General features: G+C 50.0%; 1 protein-coding gene and 1 long non-coding RNA gene across 8 annotated transcripts in view; one reads left to right on the top strand and one right to left on the bottom strand.

Moving 5' to 3' along the window:
• On the bottom strand, nt 1-15,780 carry LOC121098609. The gene is made up of 3 exons (XR_005831302.1): nt 10,067-15,780; nt 2,922-6,946; nt 1-1,402 (listed from the first exon to the last, which is right to left on the bottom strand). It is a non-coding gene; the product is annotated as an uncharacterized LOC121098609 (long non-coding RNA).
• The window catches only part of ELK4 (ETS transcription factor ELK4), a 23,132-nt gene continuing 12,687 nt past the window's right edge, over nt 8,009-18,453 (top strand). For 3 of the 7 annotated variants that reach the window (XR_005831300.1, XR_005831299.1, XM_040616813.1), the window contains exons 1-2: nt 9,239-9,479; nt 17,770-17,985. Coding sequence is in view for 5 of the 7 variants with exons in the window: in XM_040616813.1 (XP_040472747.1) it covers nt 17,779-17,985 (207 nt within the window). In the remaining 2 variants the exon portion in view is untranslated. Of the gene's footprint in view, nt 8,068-9,238; nt 9,480-15,904; nt 15,990-16,368; nt 17,033-17,769; nt 17,986-18,453 lie in introns of those variants that run through there. The other 4 variants (XM_040616814.1, XM_040616818.1, XM_040616815.1 and 1 more) reach the window with 4 other exon arrangements.

Genomic DNA, 18,453 nt, shown 5'->3' on the forward strand with positions numbered 1-18,453 from the left:
TGAAATTCCTTGATTTATTCTTAGTTTAGAATATTTGGGGTTGCTTCTGCTGCCCTTGGAGGAGATGCTGCTGCTGTGGAGGTTGGAGACAGATGGGGTAGGGCACTTTCCACCAGTGAGGTTCTCTGGTGCGCTGAGGGTCCCCATGATGAACTTGTTTCTCCTGCTTTTTGTTGTTCCCGTGCTGCAGGGCCACGGTCCAGCCTGTATAGGCACCAACGAGCAGGGTCCGCTTCCCCCATGCCTTTGGCCCCTATAAACAGCAAAAGTTTCTCCAAAGTGGAAATGTGAGTGCGTGCAGAAATGATGTTAGCGTCGAGGAGAAATGTTAGTAAAGCTGGCTTTGGGTTTAGATTCTGGGTTGTAAAACCAAGCAGGCCGGCAGCTGAAGGCAGGCTGGCTGGCCAGCTTCCAGCCGCAGCGTAGCGGGGAACCGGCTTGTGGCTCCCCCAGCTGCAAGGCTGCAGCGGGAGCCCCAGCTAATGGATCCGCTGTTGGCTTCCAAAGGGCTGGCGTGCCTGAGCGGCGTGTTTCGCGGAGAACACCTGCATTACTTGCTTTCCTAATCCCCAGGCGGGAGAGCAGGGTTTACGACAGAAATAGCTGGAGCCACGCTGCTTGACTTCAGATCCAAGCTTTCCCCAAAGGTCTGGGAGGGCTGGTTTCTGGATCCCAGCTTTAAACTCCTTCATCCTTAGCTCATAAGTGGGTAGGTGTGGATAGGCTGAACAGAAAGGAGCTGCCTGCAGCGGGGTTTCTTTCCTGTGTGTGCAAGTGGAAGTGTCTGAGACCTGCAACCCTGATGTGGACTCTTTGGCGAGAGCTCTCCCCTTTGGGGAAGGAAGGCAGCTTTTGCAAGGCTTAGCTGGAGCTCTGGCCCTGCCTGGGGGAGCGAGCGCTCTCCCAGCGCACCGTGGGTGCTCCCACCTCTGGGATGACCAGATGCCAGCAAGAAACACAGCCCGAGTTCACACGATGCTGAACCTTTAATGATGAGCCAGAGGAGACAGGTATGCAAGAGCCTCTTTGGGGTTGCCTTTTGTTTTAGCGGTTTTTTTCCTGGCTAGGAATTTACTTCATACCCTCTTTGCTGGCAGGCTCTCTTCAGAGGCTGGATGCCAACATGACTCATGCCCGTCTTGTGCTTTTATCTGTGTCCCCCCCCCCTTTGCTCTTCTCCTTCGCTCCAGACTCTTTCACAGCACTCCCTGTTCATTTTGGACCTGCCCCATCCTGCCTCCCTCTGCTCTCAGCCGAAGGCAACTGGGGAGGTTGTACGTTTCCAAAGTGTGGAGCAAGAAGGGCTGTGCCTCATCGGTAGTGCAAGGCCCTGCTCTGTTCTCCAGCAGTTTATCTGCTGAGCAGCTACGGCAGAGTCCACGCTGCTCCCAAGGTGGATCCGCTGTGGAAGACAGGGCTGGTTTGTTTTGCCATTCCTTTTAAACAAACCGCAAAGGGAGGGGAGAGAGGTTTTTATAAAATAAAATACCCTAGATACGTATCTCTTGTGCAATGTGCATTATAGTCTCACCTGCTTCCCTCTGGGGACTTTGGATGAGTGGCTTAAAAGATTTACTGAAGGCTCTGTAATTACCTATCCTTTGCTCCAGTGAGGATATTACTCCACAGCAGAAACGCTTGTTGTGGAAGTACAGATGCGATCTGTGGCATCAGGAGGGATGGAGACCCGTCTTTGTCCTCCCACAGACAGAAATACACTGGAGCTGCCAAGAGGTGACACAAGCTGCCCTCATGTCACCGCGGCTGCCGGGCTGTCAGCCTGGCTCCATCTCGGATGGTTTGTCTGTTGGAGGAGTGGGAATGGGAGGAACTGGTTGCCTTGTGCTCGAAGCGAAAAGGCTGTCAGGTTGCTAAGCAGTGGTTTTTAAGAACCGAAACGCAAGCAGACAGGAGTTGTAGCAGGGCAGGACGTGGGAGAGCACAAAGAGAAATTCAGGCAACGTTTCTAAATTTGCAGCTGCGGCTCTGGATATAGCAGTACGCAGTGCAGAGCCCTCCATCTTCGGCAGCACAAGTGACAGCACTGACAGCCCCAAGCTGCAGCCCACGTGGAGCTCGTGCTGGCTGCTCATCCTCTGAGATGAGGTAAGGGCCAGTGCAAACCCACAGTTTGATTGAAGGCCCCTTTGGAAACATAGCTCTAAGATGGATGATGGCATATAGGTTTTTCTTTACCCCCCCGCCCCATAAAATGAGAACTGGATTTTTATTAACAATTGTCCCTTCCAGAGCCCAGTTTTATTTGGGGCAAATGCAATTCTTGGTGTGATTTCTGGTTCACCCAGTGGTTCAGCAGCAGAAGCTGGCTTGGGGCAGGTAGCAAACTGGAGCCTTGAGTGTTCTCAGAACAGTAAATAGCTTTTACGGGCACGGGACCACACAGGCTGGAAAACAAGCAAGTGTTTGCAGAGACAAAGGGGGTCAGTTGAGTGTTCCTCCGCTGCCTGGACAGCTAGCCACCAGCTGGGCCAGATCCTGGCCCTAAGTAACAAAAAGTGGAGCTGGTAATGGGAAACAGGTGGAGAAGGTTTGCAGCGGCTCGGCGTTAACCCTCAGGTGGCTCAGCAGCACATCTCAGGCCTGAAGTTGGAAGCAAAAAGGGACAGGAGCCTCTTGTTGGTTTGCACGTGTCCTGGGCTATGGTTCAAGCTCTTCTGGAGCCACGGCTAAGCACAAAATGCAATGTTTCCTTGCAAAGAAGTGGGGTATGTCATGGCCTTGTGCTGCAGCTGATGCAGTAGCTCCCACCCCATGCTCTGCTCACCTCTCCCTGCTGTCTGGGGCTCCCCGGAGCCTCTGCCCTGGGAACAGAGGGGTTAAGGGCACAGCGAGACTTAACGAACAAACCAGCTAAATTAAAACAGCTGGCTGGCTTGGCCTGGCCATGCTGGATGACTTACCGCTTCATAATCAGCTTTCTAAGAAGGCACAAGTCCACTGGCAGGGAGGCTGGAGCAGGGAAGAACATCTCTGTTTAGGAATAAGGCTAATGAGTGACTGGCTTTTGTTCCTGGCTTGCCTGTCGGGGCTCAGCGATCCTACCCCCAGGCTGGATGTGTGCTCTTAGCATGGACTTTGGACAGGTTGTTTGCAGGGATGCACCTTTCCTGGGAGCTGCCCTCCGCTGCCTGTGCAGGTAAAACACTCTGTTTGCTGACGTTTGGGCTGAGCTGCCTTGCTGGGGGAAGGTTTCCAGCTGATGGGATAAATTCTGTGGCTGGAGCCCTGTGGGAAAGGATGGGGGTGATGGTATCTGGTCAGCTGTGCCATTTTCTGTTGTTTGATCCACGAACTGGGCAGTGGTACAGAAAGGGCTTCTCCTTCCCTGGAAAATCCACCCAGATAAAGCCTTTTTTTGGCTTACAAAGTATGTGGTGGGAGGGGGTGGAAATCAGGCGTGTGATTTGACATCCACGGATCTGCGTTCACTTTTGGAAGTGTTGGCTTGTCCCTGTGTATTACCAATTTCTCCCCAACTGCAGTTTCGCAGCTCCTTGTTAAGAGAGCCGAGCACCGCAGTCTGCTTCTCACCCCTTCCATGTCAGACCCTGGGTTGTTTGTGCAAACAACAGGCTCTGAAATGAAATTCCAGATGCCATTTAACTGGTCATGATGGGTCCCGACTGCCCTGTTGTTACCACCTGTGACGGTGCCATTGGGTCAGGCCAGGAGGAGAACCAGTGAGGTTTTTGAGAGTTGTTTTCAGGAATTTTATTCAGGATGTGGGAACGTCACAAGGGGAATTGTGCTTTTAGCAGGAGAAGGGCTGCATAGATAACATGGTGGAAACTAGTTTGGCAACGCTCTGTAATAACCAGAGATCCTCTGGTGCACAGCTTCAGGGCTTAACTTTCATAAGCACCTGAAACCACCTCCAAGCCTATCTGAGTCAGTGGAGACTAGCCCTTCTGAAAAAAAAAGAAACCCAAAACAAAACCAGCTTTTCTCCCACTGTATCTAGTTCCTCACTGCATAGTGAAGTTCTCATGTAACTGGGTAATTTTGCTTTTTCCTGAAATATAATATTATCTGTTCCTTAGAATATTAACAGCTGTTGTATGAGCTGGGCATCATGTGTCCTGTTCAGCAAAGTATTTAACTCTGGAGCATTTGCTATCACAGCGAACTCCCCTGCAGGGTTTTCTGCTGACAAGCCTTGGACTTGTCCCAGTCAAACATCTCCGGGGGACTGGAAATGGAGGCTTTGGGCTGGGTTGGCCACCCTGTGCCTGCTGTAGGATGCAGAACTTCCTCTCTCCTCTTACCTGCCCTGAGCAGTGTGCGGATTGCCTGGCCCTCAAGGCAGGGGCTTTCCTGTTACAGACTCGGGAATAACCAAGGTTTGAAACCAGCGCAAATCCATGGCTTTTTGAAAGCATCAGCAAACACCAAAGCAGAGGCAGAGCTGCTCTCTGCAAAGGAAACCCAGACAGCTGAAAAGCCAGAGTGCAAAAAGGCTATATTGGGGCTGAGCAATACAAGACCGTTGGCAGCTTGGGCATGAAAGGGAACACGAGGATGCGAACCCAGTTACTTCTCCATCATCTTCAGGGTGCTCCTTTTAGCTTCAGCAAAGGTAGCTGGTATTTGTGGGCCTTGTAATACTCCATGGGCATCCTGCAGCATCTTTGGGACCTCTCTGAAGCGATGACTTCCTGCACAAGGGAGTGTCACGCATCCAGGGATGCTGAGGGTGGCATCCCTGTGAGGAGCATTGCGTTTCCCTGGGTCGCGAAGCCCCGGCTTTGTGGTGGGTTGCGAGCAGGGTGGGAAGCTGTTCTGAACCAAGTGACAGCAGGTCTTCTGCTGTAAATTTGTCAGGTTGATGACTAGCACCATCTAGGCCTCGTAGGCAAACTAGCAGCACTCATGCCCACTTTTTTGGTAGAGCTTCTGTAGGGGATGGGGGCGGGTGGCAGCCCCTGAGCCCAGAGCTGCGTGTCCCTGCTGCTGCGTGACTTGTGCTGCTCCTGCTGCTTGTATCCAGCAACCCATCCTTCCCCCAGGCTGCAAGTGAGCGGGGGGCTTGCCTTCCCCCCTTCTACCTCCAAGGATGTCTTGGGAGCTGTGGTTTAAGGTGCTAATATTGGTAACTGAAGCTTCAGTGATCCGACACTGTGTTGAACATTAAGCTTCCTGAGAGCATCTCTCTTGAGAGGCCAACGAGTGGGTTTTGGTTGTGAAACTTTAAAAACAAACAACTTTCCTTGATCTAAAGGCTTTTCCCTTGTGAGTGTAGCCTCTCACTAATGAGGCACAAAACCTCTCGTAGCTGTTCTGCTTATTTCACGACTTCTGGATTCCCAGAACTCTTGCAAAGCTCAGCCTTGGAGTTGGGAGCTGTATTAAAATAGCACCTCCATCTTCTGGAGCAAGGCCTTGTTGGGGTCTGATTAGCTGTTGCATAATTTTCTGGCGTTCCTGGTGCTTGTGTTTCCCCACTGTCTCAGGCCAAGGCCACGTGATGGTAAAGTCAGAACCTTGCAGTAAGATTTCTCTTTTTTGATAAGTCAGTGCTTTTAGAAGCCCCTGTGCTTTTCTGATGGGGTTGTCCTGTGCTTTCCGAGAACTGGCAGTTGGGTATCACCTCATGACTTTGTCCTTGCCTCAGAACTCACAAAATCTATTTCTAGGTGCTGCTGTCTAATTAACCTTCACCAGAAATCCCAACTGAAATGCATTTGTGTTTGAATTCCTTTGTCTGCTGCCTCTTTAAAATGCCTTTACATGTGAGCTGCCTTTTTTAAAAGGCCTTTGCGTATGAGCTTTTTCCAAACCCTGCCTTGTTGCCTGCTTGATTTTTATTCCATCCCTTTGTCTGTCCTGTATTTTTTCCCTTGTGATGTTGTCTAAGATAAGAACAAGCCCATGCTGGATTGCAAACCCACAGCAGGGGAAGCAGAACAAAGTGAGAGTTGCACAAAGTCAGAAATTTATTATCCCTCTAAAAAAGATGCTTTGATTGTTTCTGAGCGGAGTTACCCTGGCTGATACAGCTGAAGCCCTTTAGGTCCTTTGGATGCTGGGGTGGAGTGGAGTTGATTTTTGTGTGCTGTCCCTCTTCCACAGCAGCTTGCACTGTCATTTTGGGTTCAGCTTGTGCATTGTTTCTTACCTGAGTGCTAAGGAAATAGGAAAGTTTTGGGTGTGCTGGTAGATTTTGCTGGTGGCAAGTGGAAACAAAGCCAGGGAATAGTCTGGAGTTGTGGTGGCGCGCTCGGAGATGGAGCTCTGCTGTTTGCCTTGGAAAACATGTTGGGACCCCACTGGAGTCTGGCACGCGTGCTGAAACGCTGGGTTTGTGCGATCGTGTATCTTGTGAAATGTTCCTTTTCAGAGCCATATTGTTCTCCTACTTTGCAAGTAAGTGATGCTCGGTGCCAAATGAGGAAAAGATACCCAAAGAAACGTCATGGTGTGTGCCAGTCCCATAGGCTGTAGGAGCTCCTGGGGAAGCAGCTGATGTCAGGAGTGCTCCCCAAGCAAGTTGTGCAAACCCAGGTGCTGGTCCTTCCCCAAAGAAATGGATTTAGCTCTGTTTGAGGTACACGCATGCAGATGTTGGCAAACCTCCCATGTGTGACTCTACAGGAAGAGTCTGAGAGCACACAGGGGCTTTCCTTTATGTTCCTCTTTGTTTTTTGATTTGGTGTGGGAGAATGGAGCCCAAGCTCTAAACAGCGAGAGGTTAGGATGGAGCACAGCAGAAGAAAAGAGGGGATGGGTGCAGGGAGATGCTGGAGCAAAGGCTTGTGGTGTTTGTTAGTAAGTCTGGCTCACCCGTGGAGCGTTGGTTCTATTTGAGTCATCTGCAGTGCAGAAGATCAGGTAGAAGTGAGGAGGCAACTGCTCAGCGCCAGGGGAACGGGGCCTCCTGGGCTCCAGGTCTTTGTTCCTGGGTCAGCGCTTCCTGGCCTGGCCATTCCTAAGGGAAAAGCAGCACCGATAAGGTGAAGTGCTCTATGGAAATAATGACCAACGCCTTCCATGGGGCAAAACAAAAGGAAAACAGCACATGCTTTCATTTCAGAGGGGCTGTAATTATTTTTGAAAGCTGCAGAAACTGACTCTGGACTTTCATGGAGTCTTTTGCTGCCCTTTCTCCTTACCATTTTCTTTTCTTCCTCTCCTTGCCCTGTCTCATCTCGCTTTTACTTTTTTTTTGTTGGTTTTTTTTTTTGTTTGTTTGGTTGGTTTTTTAAGTGCAGGGTGGGAAAACCAGAAACCATTCTCTTAATGTTGCTTTATAATGCGGTAGTTAACTTCTGAAAATAAATAAATAATGGTCAACTTGGTTAAAACCTTCCTCTCTCCCTGTGACAGAAAGCATGCTGTGGGGGAAACCCCTGTACTACTTCCCTGTAGTCAAAAGACATCTCGATTCCCTGAACTCCCCTACTTTCTCTGCTTTTGTCTCCCTTCTGATCCCCTGCAATAAGTGCTGATAAAGGTTTAAGGGTGTTGTCAAATGCCACACTGCATTCCCGGCCTTGCTCCCAAGTTTAGAAACCTCCTTACACTTCCTCTGATTGTCATTTGGCTCCGTGAAATGGGACCAGCTGAAGGGGATGACCTGGTGATGATCTGGAATTTGCCTGTATAGCAATGGCATTAATGGCAGCTGGAGCTGCTCAGGCTTCCCCAGGGTCTGAGGATCCTTCTGCGTTGGGGGACGGCGGTGCTTCCCGAACGGCAGCGTGCCTGGCTGCGCGGTGCTTTGGCTCGTGCCCACGTACCGAGCAGGACTCACGCTTGTTCGAAGGCGATGGATGAAACGCACCGAGCAGAGGTGGTGCTGGCGCAGCTAACCTTTTACCGGCATGTGCCTAGGAAACGGAAAGCTGCGTGTTTTGGCATGTGCCATCGTTGACAGTGCAGCGCTGTTTGCGTTTTGTTTTCTTCTCTGCCAATGGGTGGGAATCTAGTGGTGCAGCAGCAAGGGCTGTTTGCTCACGGGGGAGGGAAGCGCGGGAGCACTGCCTTCTCGGCACTTCACCTCCTGCTCCCGATGCCTGATCCAATGGAACGCGCCTCGCTCTCCAGCGGGTAAGAGGAGTGATTTTTTTCGGTACGTGCCTCAGGACTGGGGCTGCTGGTCTGCAGGCCAAGGCGGCACCTTCCACCTGACCACAGATGAGCACTTTCCTGGGGACTTGTGTGTGCAGGGGTCGCTGTGATGGGCTATGGTGGGGTGAAGGCAGCTGCTGCCTGTGTGGTGTCTGGCTGGAGGCGAGCCCGGAGTCACCTTACCTCCTGCCCAGCCTGGGCAGCGTGAAGGTGCTGTCGCTTTGCCACCAGCGCGCTGGGCAAGGGATGGGGATGGAGGGATGGGGATGGAGGGATGGGGATGGAGGGATGGGGATGGAGGGATGGGGATGGAGGGATGGGGATGGAGGGATGGGGATGGAGGGATGGGGATGGTGTGGGAAGGACCCAGTGATGTGGAGCTGCTGTAAGACTGCAGCCAAACCCTGCAGCTTTCCATGGGGAATACACCCAAGTGGGTGTCTTGAACTGACAGCGCAGTGCCACCTCGTTCCCCAGGAGGACATGAGCGTGTGGCAGCACTGTTCTCCAGAGAAGGGATATTTTTATGTGCGAGTTGCTCAGCGTAGGAGGCACCTGCGAGGGTGCATCCAACCGTGGGCTTGTGCCCTGTTCCAGCCAGCCCCGACACCCTTGCCTTCACCTTGCCTGAAAACATCCCCGGTTTTCCAGGAGTTCTCATTTTTAATTTTGTTTTGTTGATGTTTTTTGTTTGTTTGTTGGTTTGTTTGTTTGGGGGGGGGGAGGCGATTTTAACAAATATTGTCACGTTCTGCAGCTCACTGCAGCCTAAGCCCCTTCCCCTCTCCCGAGGTGCCCCGCTGTGGCTGGGGGCCCTCGCCAGTGTGTAGCCCCGCTCACCCCACGGCCCCCCGTGCTCCGCAGGCCGAGGGGTGGGGGGGGTGTCCGTGTTGTTCGTGGCACCGACGCAAAGGCCCCCCCGGCGGTGCGCAGGGCTCGGGCTCCCGGCGGGGCCGGGCCGCGGGCACATGGCTGCGGGCGGGCGCTAGGCCCGGCGGACTACACTTCCCAGCGGGCCTTGCGGGCGGTGGGCGGGCGGCGCCGTCCCATTGGCCCGCGGCGCCCGCGTTCCGCGCGGGGATTGGCCGGCGGGCGCGATCGCCCCGCGCCCCTGCGGGGCCGTGGGCGGAAGTGTGGGGTACGGCGGCCGCGGAGGCTCGGCGGCGGAGGGACGGGCGCTCCGCGTCCCGCCATGTAACGCGCCGCCGCCGCTGCCGCCTCCGCGCCGCTGCCCTGCGCTGCTCGCCCGGCTCCTCCCGCCCGGGATGGGGGCCCGGCGCCCGGCCCGCCGGGGGGGTGCCCGGTCATGAAGGGCGGCGGGGGAGCCGCTCCTAGCACCTGCCCGCCGCGAGGGGAACGCGACGCCCGGGGACCGGCGGGGCTCCTCCTCGGTGAGCGGGGCCGGCGCGGCGGGGGGGGACGCCGGGCCCGGAGCGGCGGGGCTGAGGGGGTCTGGGCAGGGCCGGGGGGCCGCGGCCGGCGGTCACGGAGGGGGTGGGGGGCCGCCGCCTCCGGGCGGAGTGGGGGGTGCGGGCGGGGGCGGCCGGGGAGCGGGAGCGCCGGAGGGCGCAGCCCGCTTCGGGGCTTTGATCCGCGGGCGGCCCGGGCCCGGCTCCGGGGGCGGAGGGGGGGAAGCCAGGGCCGCCCCCCGTGTCCCGGGGCTCGGGGCTGCGCGGGCGGGTGTCCCCGCGCTCGGTGCTGCCTGCCCGGCCTCTCCGCCGGCGGGGGCCCGCGCCTGGCACCGAACGGCCGGGCTCTGTCCTTCCTGACTCTGCGCCTGTTTAATTATATTTATTTTATATACCTGTGCACTCAGTGCTTTGTGCGATGGGTGGGTGCCTGCCCACATCAATAAGCGCATCCACAGAGAAAGTATGCAAATGCCTGCTCTTAGGCTTTTATGATTTTTTTTTTATGCCTGTTTACATGTACACACACCCCTCTGCGCGTACCTGTGCGTTACTTCCACCGTCCTTACCTTATTTTCACAAACTTCTCATCATCCCCACCGCGCTGCTGCCCGCGGGGGGGTGGAACCCAGAGTTCTGGCTCCGGTGGTGTCGCTTTGGAAGTGGCAGCTCCAGAGAAATACGGGAATGGCGTTGGTAGGCGAGTGCTCTTGCAGCGGGTGGGAAATCGAGGCGTTAACATTTCTTTATCTTCATCATATTCCCAACAAACACGATCCCCGCACCAGGCGCTGCCTGCCTGTCAGAGCTGCGTGTGCGTGATTTTTGTCGGCCTGTTTATTTTTAGGGTCTTCGTGCCTGTTTGTAGAGGGTAGTTGTTCCATTGTCATAGCAACCAGGCTGAGTGTATTATAAACATTATTAAAGGAAACCTTTTCCCTCTTAAATGAGACTTCCTTTTCATAATAAAGTTAGTTAGGATTGACATAAACTGTTGAACCTTTTGTTTGGGGTTTAGTCCGTAGCGTGATGCAGAGATGTGACCCTTTACTTTTAAACGAGGATGCTTCTACTTTGAGCAGACGCGGTGTGTCTATTGAAGCTAATCTGATGTGCTGTTGGTAAACATTCCCCTCAGCCTTTTGTGGTAGCAGATAAGGAGGAAGCAAACGTAATCTGCTTAGAGAGGAGCTTCCACGGAAATAAGTATTTTTATGCCTTTGCTCGGAAACAATCGCATCAGTGTCAGAAAACAAGCAGGTTGCTGATCAAAGGCATTTTGCTTTTGAAGTTCGCTCCCAGTTTGGCCTAAACCCTCCCATGTTCTCTTAGGTCTCATACCCTATAAAAAAAGAGGTAGAAAAGAGAGACTCTTCCTCAGATACGGAAAAGCAGGGAGATGAGGTCTGCTGTGCCTAAAACTGGCTGCACTGGGATGTCAGTCACCCTTAGCCAGGGGTGGAGGATCAGAACGGTTGTAGCAGCTGGAGGAAGAACGTGGTCTGTGCTTTGAAGTCCCCTTACCGGCCTGGTTCGAACAGGTTAAACGTTTTTCAGTGCCAGTGTGTGCTAGGCAAAACCGTGTTAGATAACAAAGGGGGCACCATCATCTCTGTGTCAAGATTCAAAAAGCCCGGAGAGCTGCTTGGCTCATCTGCCAGCTCGAGTCTTTAGCCGTGAGCACGATGGGCATCCCGATGCCGCTGTTCTCCTTCATGGCTTGTTTTCTAGTAGACTATTACTAGAGTAGAAAACATGAAGAAAGGGATATATTTATTTCTTAGATAGGAGTTGAAAAGCTGAAACTATTTGTTGTTAAACCCCAAAATATTTGCTCACACCTTAATTTCGTAGAAAATGATTTTTGAGCCAAGAACCCAAAATTTATTGCGGTGTTTGTTTTAAGTAGATAAAACTGTCAAACTTGGAGTGGGATTAGGGAATGTAAACTGGAGCAGCTCTTATCATAAGGACATCCTCCAGCGTTTCCTTCCAAGGAGCTTCCTGCCTCGATAACCACGGCTTCTCCTTCAGAACAAGCTGATTTTCCTGGCTGGTTTGGAAACAACGGTGCAGTGAATGCCAGAGCCGAGAGGAAGGCAAGCATTTATTGGAGGCTAGCATGTGTTTTTCTTGTTCTTGCCTGATTTTAGTGTTTACTAGAGAAGGTCTAATTCAGCGGCTACTTGGAAAGCTGCCAGGGGTCGGAATTTTTTAGCGGTGGTGTTGCAGATGTAGAAGTCTGCATCGATAGTTGAATTCCTTGTAAGTAGTAATTTTATTTTACACGTGGAACAGGCTTTCAACAGGCAATTCACCTGTCTTTGGGAAGCATGCTAATAAGCAAGTGATAGTGACAGTAGTTATAAGTGCTTTTACAATGCTCTGTGTGTTCTGGAAAAGGACTAAATACCCTTACACACTTCCCACCACGTCGGAGTATGTGATGGTGCGATACTAGCACCCTGAACAGGGTGCTTTTGGGGCACTAGGTTTCATATGTGTTGGGTGGCAGGCTCTCTCTAAAATGAATCAAAATGGGAAAAAAATCCTAAAAGTATTAATTCAGGTGAATTGCAGCCCCAGGAGCTTGAAGATATTTTGTGAAAGGTTTATTAGTAATGGGATATTTTAAGTGCTGTGCTAATGAAATTGTTGCTTGGTTGTGTGTTGTTACTTAATTAGGTACTTCGTCAGCAGTGTTACACCTCTTTGTCCCTTGGCTAAAATAAAAAAGAATAGGGCGGCTATTTAGTGAGTTAGTTGCCTGGACAAAGACACTGAAAAACCTGATTTAACTTTGAAGTCAGCCCTGTTTTGAGCAAGGAGTTGGGCCTGTGACCTCCAGAAATCTCCTTCAACCAGAGTTATTCTGTTGTTTATTTTCTGGGAACAACTGTCAAGGCCTTGTGTCCACAGGAATATTGCACAATGCAGCAGGAGTTATTGTCTACAAATTCCTTCTGTTCACACACCATGGCCGTCTTAAACTATTAAGAAACCAGAAGAATAGTTTTGCGTAGTAATGTCTAAACAGTTGGGCTTTGGTGCACCGGTGCGGAGCGCCATGTGCTGTACGTGCAGCAAGCCCAGCTGTCCTGGAGCGGTGTGAAGGCTCGATCTGCTCGCCTGCTGAAGGTCTGACAAGCACCACGAAGTCTGAGGTCCCCAAGACCATCTCTTAAGTTACTGGTGCTGACTGTTTGTGGTTTGGCGGTGGTGTTTTTTTAACAAAGTGTTTGTGATCTGAGGAGTGGTTTCTTTGTCACCCTATGTGTTTACCTCTGCTCTGTGCTGCTTCCAAAGTCATCTTCTGAGATGTCACTTCTGTGTAAATACCCGGGCAGCTGTAACCGTGACACTTAAATACGTGGCAGTGGTGATTTTTGTCCTCCCTGTGTAAGGTCTGTGTGACATCCTTTCCTTCCTTCGCACCATCCTTTGGTTCTGTGCGGGCTGTAGACCCGACTGCTTTATTCGGTCCATCTGCAGAAGTCATCAGGCTGCAGATGTTTATAAGAGACTGTTGGAACAAACTGAGGTGACAGATTACTTGAGCTGTTCTTGGTGTTGAGTCAAAGCACAGGAAATCTGCCAGAAGACCTTGAAGACGGGGGTTAGGGCAGACCAGACCCCCCCCCCCCCCCCCCCCCCCCCAGGTCCTGCCTCTGCTACCCTCAGGGGCTAGCTGGCTGCCGCCCCGCTGGGGCATAATGAGGTGCCCTCTCCTTTTTGAGCACGAAGGGATGAACGCTCGAGTTTGTTTTGCAACAGTAAGTATAGCTGCTGGCCAGGGAGAGATTACCATATGCCACTTCCTAAACTGTTCCTCCTGTCTGCTGTGCCACCCAGTGATTGCGCACTCTCCTTCCACAGAAGGTGCAAAGCCTTGAGGCTCTGTAATCAAACGGATCGTGTGGAGCACGCTGTGGTGCAAGCGCGTGAGAAGGCGCTGGAAAAGATACATATCTCCTGTCCTGTGTTTTGGGTTTCTTTTTGTAAACTCAAAGCTTTGTAAAGTCAAGGCCTCAAACAGATCTCCAGCAACCTCAAACGAAGCTGCAGCAACACGAGAAAGCTCAAGTTTGCAGCACTTGTATTTAGAGTACTGCAGCCAAATTCTGTCAGCTACTCAGTATACTTCAAGGGTCATCCGTAGGCGTCAGAGAAGATCTCAAGACAATAATAGTGCTCTATTTTAGCATACTCATTACAAAGTATAACTGCCCTCTGCCTCTAGCAACTATTTTTTCCTTGTACTGAAATGGTGCAGAAGTGGAAGGGCCGTCGTCACAAGCAGCAGTGTTGCCTCTCTGCCCCATTCCCTCGTCGTCTTTTCAAATGAGACCTTTTTCTTTCTCCAAGCAAGGAAAGTAACCTTCAGCAAAACGATGCTTTGCAGTGGTGTGTGCTTGTAATTATTGGCATATTCATCTTGAAGAAAAAGCAATCAAACTACCAGGCTTTTTATGCTGACGGGGAGCTGTGCTGGGAGATTGATGCCTTTTCATGAAAGGAGATGTAGTTTTGAAAGAAGTTGAAATAATGTTTATAAATCATGAAAGAAGCAACATCTCACCATTGTTAGTGTGGAGTGGGATGGTGTGCTTCTGTCCTTATCTTGATTTCTTTAGTTTCTCTAACACATGGGCCTGTAACATCTCTGGGGAGTGTGGGGTTTGGTGTATATCTCGGTAAAAAGGACAAGGGTCTTCTGAATTTCTTCCACTGTCAGTGCAGGAGGGGGATGCTTCTGAGTACGTGGCCCTGACCTGGTGTGGATGGGAGCCTCTGTAACAGCTGGTCCCCCTGTGCCAGGGCAGCTGAAGGTGTTCTGGAAAATGTGGATAGCACAAGGAGCTTGAACCGCTGCTCGGTCCCTGCGGTTGCAAGGGAAAGGCTCGTGAAGGGCATCAGCTGCCTTCTGCCCCAGGTGCTAAAGAAGGGAGAACCTTTTTAATGCGTTAGCCTGTTCTTAAACAAAGAGAAGTGCTCATCTCGCCTGTACTGGTTTTAATTTTACATCTTGTGTGATGGTTTTTTTTCATTCTGCTTTTTCCTGGAGAAGTAACAGTTCTTTGATGTATTCTTATGCCATATCAAAGCAACTTTAATAAAAAATGTTAAATGAGAAGCCTTGATTCATAACACAACATTATCTCCCATATACATATTATACTTTCCCAGTTACAGCTTACTCCTGGACCCTGAAGGGGCAGTATCCACCTGTCATCCTGTTGCTTTGACCAGTTTGGAGGGTTATTTTCTGGCCTTCCTTCTGTACAAAACTGTATACTCCTGGTTCCATTGAGGCAGCTCTCCATTGTTTCCTGTATAGGCATGCAATAAATATTTAATAGAGGGACATTTGTTCTCTCCTATGCAATATAACCTGTCCATTAACAATTCCAGAGTGCTCTCTGCTCCTTTTCTACAACAGCCAGGGAGTTAAGTAAAACTTCTCCACCTTGTTCATGTGTCTAACGTAAGAAAGACTCTTTGAGGTAGAGGGTGCTGAGGGTATGCGATGTATCCTCCAGATGATGGACTGAATCATGACAACCCTAAAGCCTGTAAATACCAGAAGCATCAGTAGTAACTTGATCGGTCTAACACTCCAGTACGGTCTGTAACTGCCCCTGGGAGAAGGATCCTTCCAGCTGGAAAGGTGCAGTATTTTGGATTTAGGCAGCACGAACTCTTTATTTTGGCAAGTGCTCCTCGGAATGTAGCTCATCACTGGGAAAGGTGATTTTAAAAAAAAAAAATATATATAATCTTGTGCCTTCCATCGTCTTGGTCACTCATGTGGACTGTGTCTTGTTGAACTCTGTGCTGTCAGAGTGTGGGTCTGTCAGTATTGTGCGTCTCCAGCTTGATTCAAAACCGGCTTTGACCTAGGCAATAGCGCTTGACTGCGGTAGATGTTGGTGAGCTTTGAGATAAAGGGAAGCAGCCCAGTGAAATAATAGCATTTAAAGTCTGAGGTGAAATCTGCATGGATTTTCAGGAGGAGAAAAGAACCCCTTTGCCACTGTGAAATTCTGCTGCTAATCTAATTTCTATGTGATTGCCTCCCATTGCATCAGTCAGCGCTATTTGGTGCAGTGCTGCTTATGGATTTTGAAAGTGCTGTAGATAAATGTAGCGTGGGAATAATCACTCAACTTCATTTTCCTGCTCTTTCTCTGTTAACACATATCACTAGTATTGACAGCTCTGCAGAACGGTAGAATCAAGTCCTTATGTCTACACAACACCCCGTGCATGTGCATCATCCCGATGGGATAATGAGGAGGCTCCGCAGCACGTGTGCCCTCTGCGGAGCCGGTAGGCAGATGTGAAATGTTATTGGCAAATGTGAACACAAGTCCGAGGAGAAGCCCTGGAAGAGTTTGAGTGTGGTTGCCTGGCCCCGAGTTCCCGTACGGTTCAGCTGGCGTGCCACAGTACCGTGTGGGAAGAGTCTCAAAGCGCAGCATTCAGCAGCTGGTATTTTCTTAGAGTACTGTGCAATTAATTTGGGCAAGCATGGAGTTGTATGCATACAGTAATTAACGAGGAAAGCACCTTAGGCCAGCATAACAAGGTGGTGTGGGTGTCCTTCATTTTGAGATTGTTCTGTGTAATTGCAGCAATTTAGCTGACTTGATCAATGTAACATCCCTGTGTAGTCATGTAAGCATGCCATTAGGCAGGTATTCTTAAAAATAGGTTAAATGCAGTGGGCTGTGCCCAAAAAAGTACCTGCCCTAGGGCACCTTATTTAAATAAGAATACATAGTCCTGTGTAAACTGTCAGCAGTAATCCTTTTACTGGGCTGACTAAATTCTGAAGCTCTGACTTGTAGATGTTCCCTTCCTTATATAGGGCTGGATAAATGCTGGACAGTAATGAGATTGAAATAAAAGGCTCTGGTAGCAAAGATGAACTGGCTGTCCCGACTGTCTCTTAAAACTTATCCCTGCGTAGACGTGGACTTCAAACAACGTGGGCGTGGATCCTGCTTGCTGGAGTTGGACTTGATGCCTCGGGTTTGGACCTTCTGCTTGTGAATAGCGTTTGTTCGCTTGGGCTGCAGATTCACCCAGATGGAAATCCCTGTGCTCTTTAGGTTTGCCTTTACTGAGGTTTGACTGTGCGTGTGGGGGGGAAAAACCAGCAAATTAGCAGTTAGTTACATTTTTAGTGTAATTCACCGTGATGGTTCTTATTGCAGGGTGTCTGGGTGTGGGTTTATTTCATTGGAAGGAGTTTAAGTTTGCACTGATGGAACTGTTCTGTTCTGGAATAAGAGAATCCATATGGGATACTGAATTAATGTAGTTTTATCTGGTTTAATTCACAGTGTATCTTATACTTCCCTTGTGCAGACAGGATTATTAGTGTTCCGTTTAAAAATATCGGTGGAAGTACTGTAGTCAGATATGGGCAAGGAAAAACGTCATCTCTGCTGCTTGTCTGTCCTTGGATTTATACATCGACAGTTTCCCTGCAAGAAAACCACACTGGAAGTGCGTGAATCGGCTGCCAGGTACTAGCCCTAGAAAGTCTCAGCCTACATGACGGATGTAGGTAAGACATGGCAGGAGTCAAGGGAAAAGCAAAGGCAGCCATTGAAATAGTTTTATTTACTTTCGTGTTTATTTTCTTAGAAGAGACAGGGATGATACCTGGAAAAGAAAGGAGATTCGGAAGAGAGGAGGTTGGTTGTTGATTGAGAGGGCTGCTTACAAAAGAGGCAGCAGAAATGTGAACTGAAGGAAAAGTGGGTTGTTCTGCACTGGCATCTTCATGTAGTTTAAGCGGTTGTTTGATCTGCTCTATTTTCTTAAAGATACCGAGGCTGGAGGTGGGTGCAGGTAAGGAAAGGAGGGGGCGAGTGGGAGGTTTGATTTTTACCTGGGTGCACCTGAGCTGTTTCTCATAAAGCAGTACAAGTCAGAGTGGGTGAACATGGAACAACTTAGAAAAAAATATATTTTTTTTTTGGGATAGTGACTCATTGCAACTTACCCAAAGTGACCTGATTTAGTTAAATGAGGCTAAATATAACCCATGTGAAAAGTACTGACATGTGGGAGGAGACGACAGCAGTTGGCTCTCAGCCTCTCTGTTCTGCAGGGAACATCTTTCACGACTGGTGACTAATAATTTTTACTCTTGCTGGCTTTGGAAATAACATCTCTGCTCCATTACCCCTTTCTAGGGAGATGAAGAAAATGCGCCGTTCCTAATCTGTTGCTTCTTATCTGCCTTTCTGAATTTCAGCTTACTGCTATGGACAGTGCTATCACCCTGTGGCAGTTCCTCCTCCAACTCCTCCAAGAGCCTCAGAACAAGAATATCATCTGTTGGACCTCCAACGACGGGGAGTTCAAACTGCTGCAGGCAGAGGAGGTGGCCAGACTCTGGGGAATCCGCAAGAACAAGCCCAGTATGAACTATGATAAACTCAGCCGTGCTCTCAGATACTATTACGTGAAGGTAACGAAGTCCATAAATCCACCTCAAATCCTTATCCATCTTACAGCTTCTGCCTAATGAGCTTTGTTTCCTTTTCCATTCTCTTCAAGGGGATAGGTGTCACCAGGCTTAAGGTGTACCAGTTTATGTTTAAAGGTGTTTTTTTCTTCTGTTTATCGTTTGTGCTGGATTTCCTCCCCAGTGGTTATTTTATAAGGCTCTAGATAGCTTTGCGCAATGTTACGTTCTTTGATTTAAGTCTTTGCTAATACCAGTCTGTCTTTGAATGATAATCCCCTTTCCAAAAGCACACACCCTTGCAAGTGTTAAAATCCTCAACACTCCAGTTTAAGCAACAGAACGATGCTGGTGATTGAGATAGCGAATATTCTACCACCTTGAGATCTTTTCTGCAGTTGCCTCTATGAAGGGGCCATCAAAATGAGGATTTTCAGTGAAGCAGCCCAAAGTATTTTCCTTTTTCTCCAT

The sequence above is a fragment of the Falco naumanni genome, chromosome 17 (genome assembly GCF_017639655.2).
Source record: "Falco naumanni isolate bFalNau1 chromosome 17, bFalNau1.pat, whole genome shotgun sequence".
In the NCBI taxonomy this organism is placed as follows: Eukaryota; Metazoa; Chordata; class Aves; order Falconiformes; family Falconidae; genus Falco; species Falco naumanni.